This window comes from Priapulus caudatus, unplaced genomic scaffold, assembly GCF_000485595.1.
Source record: "Priapulus caudatus unplaced genomic scaffold, Priapulus_caudatus-5.0.1 Scaffold443, whole genome shotgun sequence".
In the NCBI taxonomy this organism is placed as follows: Eukaryota; Metazoa; Priapulida; class Priapulimorpha; order Priapulimorphida; family Priapulidae; genus Priapulus; species Priapulus caudatus.
In genome coordinates, this window is record NW_014577504.1 from 62,720 (window position 1) to 69,622 (window position 6,903).

At 46.4% G+C, this 6,903-nt stretch overlaps 1 protein-coding gene across 1 annotated transcript in view; it reads right to left on the bottom strand.

Annotated features, from left to right (window-relative positions):
* Nucleotides 1-6,903, bottom strand: part of LOC106810462 (retinal guanylyl cyclase 2-like) — a 46,019-nt gene that overhangs the window by 37,536 nt on the left and 1,580 nt on the right. The window contains 3 exon segments of the mRNA XM_014813838.1: nucleotides 65-446; nucleotides 918-1,071; nucleotides 1,943-2,105. Coding sequence (XP_014669324.1) covers nucleotides 65-446; nucleotides 918-1,071; nucleotides 1,943-2,105 — 699 coding nt within the window.

The following is a 6,903-nucleotide window of genomic DNA, read 5'->3' on the forward strand; positions in this document are numbered from 1 at the left end:
GCACGCACGCACGCACGCACGCACGTACGCACGCACGCACACACACGCACACACGTCAACTTACCGTTCGACGAGGCGACGATACACGGTACATCCTGCAGCACACAGTCGGCGTCCGGCGGGATCGCACCTCGCGTCGCCCAGATGACGGGATTCACTTTGCTGATCACGTGATCATCGTCGCCGACCTTTGTAAACGACAGCACCGTCTGGAACATGTCCAACTTGATGTTGTTCTGCAGGAGAACGTACTCAAACTCGACGTCGCCGTTGGCGTCTGTGCTGGCGTCGCCTAAAAGGGCGCGAAACGTCAGGTTGCGGGTGTTTAGAGCGAGTTGTCGTTGGTCGATGATCGTGGCCGACGGTGGCGCTTCGGCCATGGTCTTGTTGAGAGCGTAGACTAGCATCATGATGGCGTCGTAGAGAGACGTGACGTATTGGCTCCTCTGCTTGGAAAAAAACAAGATGGCCGACTGAGACATCGAACATTCCGCATTATTTTGATTAAATACCGTATAAATAAATAAATAATTAAAGAAATAAATAAAGAAATAAATAATTGAACAATCATATATATATATATGTTTTTATAAATATGATGTACAAGTTTCAACTTCACACAGGAATCCTTACCTACAGAATATAGATCATTTTTAACCTTTCCTATCTCTTGCATTTTCTCTCTCACGTATGCTTACGGGAAGCGTTTACTCGCCTATACATCCTGATAGATGTTTATCTTTACAATTCCTTTGTTCATCTTTTTACAAATATCTACAAATTTTGCTGGTTAATCAAAAAGAAATCATAAAATACAGATCCGGTAAACAGCGCGACATGGGGGGCATTACTTGGTATTAATACGTGATTACGATTATGAATGAATACGTTAATTATTGTATTAAATGGGAACATACGTCGGAGCCGTGAGTGACATTGTAGGTATCTATGTCGCTGTAGTCGTGGTACATCTCATTGATCTCCTCGTAGGTTTTCTTTGCCGCCGTCGGGATGATGGTGAGGATAAACACGAGCATGTTTACTTGGGCTTCCCTCAGCAGATCTGCCGATCTACACGTCGACGCACCGTTAGCAAGTTTGTCACGCTTCCCCCACTCAACCATCCATCCATCCATCCGTCCGTCCGTCCACCCACCCATCCATCCATCCATTCATTTATCCATCCATTCATCTATCTGTCCGTCCGTCCGTCCGTCCGTCCGTCTGTCCGTCCGTCCGTTCGTTCGTCCGCCCGTCCGTCCGCCCGTCTGACCGTCCGTCTGTCCGTCCGTCCATCCATCCATCCATCCATCCATCCATCCATCCATCGATCCATCTATTCGTCCGTCCGTCCGTCCGTCCGTCCGTCTGTCCGTCCGTCTATCCATCCATCAATCCATCCATCCATCCATCCATCCATCCATCCATTCGTCCGTCCGCCCGTCCGCCCGTCCGTCCGTCCGTCCGTCCGTCCGTCCGTCCATCCATCCATCAATCCATCCATCCATCCATCCATCCATCCATCCATTCACCTTTCCATCCATTCATCTATCCATCCATCCATCCATTTATCCATCTATCCATCCATTTATCCATACAACCACCAACCCATCCATCTCTCTATATTAGATGCGTGATTTTGTTATAGAACTAAACGCGCTCATATCTACCGCGTTAATGAATGAGAAACTAAAATGAAGTGAAGGAGCGTGGAACAGGATACGGGGGAGAACGAAACGGAGAAGAGGCAGGAGGAGACCGAGAAGAGGAAGGGTATAAAGACTAAAGGAAATAGGAAGAATGAGGAGATATATACTCGACTAACAGGAAGTAGGACGGGGAATAATGAAAATGAGAATGACATAAAAACGATCGGCGCTAACGATGTCTCTATATGCGATAAATCTGTGGGGTAGAGACGTTACAACAAAGCGTAACTAACCTGGGATCAGAGCCATACGGTTCATTCGTAAAGAAGGTAGACAGCGTTTCGAGTATAATGAACGCAACCCGGTCCTTGGTAAGTCCGCTTTCCTCTACCGCCTGTATGATTGTTTCAAGATCCGTAGATTCGGCCGAAGACACGTCAATGCACAGGATTATTGCTGCGTAAATAAAGAATAACTTATATTTAACGACAGTATAACAATGTTAGGTGCACACGCACACAAATTGGCTCAGACCTATCTTCCACGTCGCCATCGCAGAACAAGAGTACAGTTAAGCTGTGCTTTATGCAATAAACAATAAATACGTACGCAATAAAAACCCACGTACCTGTAAAGACCTAACTTACCAAACAAGTTAAACACACAGGTCAGGGTTAAGGCTGGGGTCGGGGTTGCGGTTGTAGTTGCGGTTGTAGTTGGGGCTAGGGTACGGGTTAGGGTACGGGTTAGGGTACGGGTTAGGGTACGGGTTAGGTAACGGTTTTACGGGTACGGGTTAGGGTAACGGTGGACGGGTTAGGTTATGGATTAGTAGGTACGGGTTAGGGTACGGGTTAGGGGTAGGATCTTATTTATCCGTCCAGGATGCGCGCATATGGTGTCAATTTCAACGGATATTCCATCGACGTTCAGTCGGAGAGTGTCATGTTTCACTTTCAAATTCACGCTCATGCGGAGATCTTTTCGGTTCTTTCGGATCTTTTCAGGGGGGGGGTGCGCTCGCCTCACGCCACACACTCTTCGTATACTTTGCGATAGAAGTAACAGCGAAATAAATAACCCAACAACTGAGGACCTGTCTACGCACTGACGTCTATGATGTGTTAATTCCTCGATTCCTCTATAAGTATATTCTATATTGTGATGCCAACAAGTACAATAATACAATACCTGTTATTTACGTTGATTACTTACACGCTGTTGGTTACACATACACGCACACCAGCACCACACATCCAACGCACACACACACACAGCACACACACACACACACAACACCCACTCAAGCACGCACACACAAATACTATATTATTAGAATATAATAATAATATATATACTACATTGCACCATCTAGCTCTACCATTAAAGCACATAAACTCTTTTCATGCAAGCTGCACCTAAAATGCTTTCTGAAACTACACCATCTCCGCAAGTTCAATTGAATATAGTTTTACGTGGGAATACTCAGCGTGAGGACTGAAAAACATCATCGAGTCGAAGTTATGCATTAAAATAATAGTCTGCTCGCGTTTACTAAAAAATCTTAACGTGAAGAATGTTTATTAAACGCGCGTTGCTCAAAGAATTACAAGGTACGGCGTTTTCATAATATCATAGTGTAACGGATCAAATTGCTAACACTTGCACTCTGCAACTGCCACTCACTGCACAAAAATATAAATGCGATCGATTGAAAATTAATGCATTCGTGTCACGAAACACGCAGATGCAAAAACAACTTTGTCCGAACAAAGGGCGGATTAAAAATTGCGGTAAGAAACCCTTTTGTTTCCCATCGTACGTTTACTTACATTGTACTGAACGCATAATGAAACGCGCTTTTCATAAATGTGGTGGAGTTTGCGCTGCTGTTGTTGCTGCTGCTGCTGCTACGCTGCTCGCTGTCGCTGGAAACTAACTACTAGTACTACTACTAATATTATATTACTACAGTACTCTACTACACTACTACTAACTACTACTACTACTACTACTACCTACTACTATTATACTACTGCTGGTGCTGCTGCTATATACTGCTACTGTTTCTGCTAGTGCTCTGTCCTCCGCTGTGTTGTGTGCTGTTGCTGCTGTTGCTGTTACTGCTGCTGTGCTGACTGCCTGCTTTTGCTGCTACTGATAGTGGTGATGATGGTGCTACCACTGCACGACCACTGATACGATCACTGCCTTATCTCACCTTTTGATTCTCGGTTAAGTTTCCCATCTCACCGACAGATGGCCGCAATCCGTCGCGCTACGCTCGAACACGGGCCGCACGTCGACGTCGCCGCCCAGGCGCGCATTTTCCTCGGCAATTTCGCGCGCGACGTTTGACCTCGCCGCGCATCGGCGACGAATCAGCGAGTACATCCAGCCGAAGTGCCGCAGCGTGTGCGCCAGCGCGCGCGCCGACGTTTCGCGCTCGTCGCGTCGCGCGCGCGAACGTCGGGTATTTGTGCTTCGCCGACAGCTCGTCGTCGCCGCAGCCCCACGAACACCATCGGCACGCCCCAGTACGAGCTGAGACCGGCCGCCCGGCTCACTACAGCGCCGACGTCGGCGGCCCGAACAACGCGTAACGACGGTCGGCCGACGCCGCGGTACATGCCGAACAAACTCGCGAGACCGCTGGTCGGCGAGCAAACGTCGACGACGACGTCGTGACGTTGTTCGCGGAGCGTCGGCGAGACTCTAATCGACCGTGCCGACACGGCGCGCGCGTCACCGACTACGACGCACGAGACGGGCGCGAGCACGACCACGTGATAGCCGTCGGCGGTCGGCAGCGACGCGACGACGTAGACGATGACGATGACACAGCAGCAGCAGCACTAAGGTTCATCGCAGACCGGATGGCATCGTCGCGACGTCCGCGACAGGTGGCGTACGGCGGTGGCACCGCGACGTCTTCCGCGACGTCGTCATTGCGTCATCGGCGTGACGCAGCTACACGCAGCGACCTGCGTGATGGCACGTGCGAGCAGACGACCGGGGCTAACTAGCCGGCGCACGCGTGTAGCGCGCGTGTGGCTGCGCGCGACATCGCCACCTCGACCAGCGTGCGCGCGCGCATTGCATACATCACTATTACGCCTGACGACTAGTCGATGCTAATGCGTAGTAGCAGCAACAGCGACAGCAAGCAGCAGCAGCAGCAGCGACAACAGCAGCGGCAGAATGCATCCACATGCTACCGCCACGCCCCTCTCGCGGTGCATTGGCGCCTGTTATAGCGGCGAGCGAGAATGCGGCGAGCATGAATAAAATATTATACATAATATCAGGCGTGTGTTAATATAGATTATATAATCTGATATTATCAGGAGTGAATAATAATTCTATAATAATAATAATAATATAATAATAATAATAATACTAATAATAATAATAATAATAATAATACTGAGTCTACTATTATTCACTGCTGATTATTATGTTATACTTACATGCTAAAAAGGTAGGAAATTGGAGAAGGGATTTAGAGAGAATTGCGTTGTAGGAAGAATAAATCGTATTTGAGACTTTAATTTGCGCTGATTTGTGCGATTGATATCTCCACTATCTCGCGCGGACACAATACTGGGGGAGAGCGCGTTCGCTGATATAAAATGAGATGATAGAAAAAATGCCGTTTAAAGATGATAGGGTTGTATTTATTTTAAAACGCGCGCGTGCACAACACACCGCAACACACACACACACACACACACACACCACACACACACACACACACACACGCACACACACGCACACGCACCCACACGAACGCACCCGCGCGCATGCACATGCACGCATGCATATACGTGCACACACATGCGCTGGAAAACCATGTTGCTTTCTCAAAAAGCAAGGCCAGTAAGTTTCCAACATTAGTGTGAGTAGTTTCTGATCCTACCCTATCCTACTGTAAGGCGAAACTCATGAAGATCTGGCGCCTTATAATTAAGGTAAAATGTTGAGATAGACATTTATCGAACTACGCATGAAGCTACCCTCTTTATTTTAAATGTATATAACCTCAACCGATCAATATTTCGGTTGGCAGATACTCAGTATTCGACACCGATGCTTCTCATTTGACTATCATTATGATCACTATGAGCGACCGTGAAGTTTGGAGTGATATTTGTTGTTCCTGACTCAAGGAAGCATCATGCCGACATTGATCGACGTAGTTGTAGTAGTTTCCCATTTATGCTTCAATATAGGGAAATACGAATAGTTGACGCCGTGACAATATTTGCGCGGCGGCTGATGATGACATAAGCATCAACTCGAGTAAAAAAATTGGATGGATATTTTTCACATTAACCTACTCGTAAACATGTGCTCTCTACTTTTAATGTATGTTAACAAACTGGTATTTTGGTTGGTAAATACTGAATATGCGTGAATCTTTGATTCTGTAAGCATAGGAACCTCGTAATTCCTAAAACTAGACACCGGGCATAGATTATATTTACTTACAAAACTACTCGTATGTACCTTCTCTTTTAAATATGCAATTTCAACAAAATATAATTTCTAATAGTAAATTCTAGGCATGTGGAAAACACAGAACTTGGCATATGCTACAGTATAATGCAAAACTCCTGAATATGGGGCACTTTACAATTATTATATTGAGTAATAACACGGATATTTTTCACATAAAACTATATACAATATATACTCACGACTACGTGCTACCGCATTTATCACGCGATTAATTAACATAATTACGGGATATCTTTCCTTCGATTTTCTAACGCGCCACACCCGCAAGGCGCAGCCTGGCAATCATGAAACGCTCTCCACCAGGATCGCTAGTGTCGCGATGTTTCACGGTAGAAGACGATCTAGTTAAAATATGCTGCTCTAGATCTGGGCGTGACCGCTGCCTACACAACTAAGTCAGTAATTCTGAAAGTCGGAAAGTCTGAAGTTACTAAGTCTAAAAGCGAAGCGTTCAGAATGTTGTAACGTGATGCTTTCCGATTTTCTACGCATATTAGGCCTACTATTTCCTAGGTGGGTGTATTGTTTCCTACAAAAGTGTACTGTTTCCTACGCAAGCCTACGGTTTCCTACGCAGTTGTACTATTTCCTACGTGGGTGTACTATTTCCTACGTGGGTGTACTATTTCCTACGTGGGTGTACTATTTCCTATGCAGTTGTACTATTTCCTACGTGGGTGTACTATTTCCTATGCAGTTGTACTATTTCCTACGTGGGTGTACTATTTCCTAT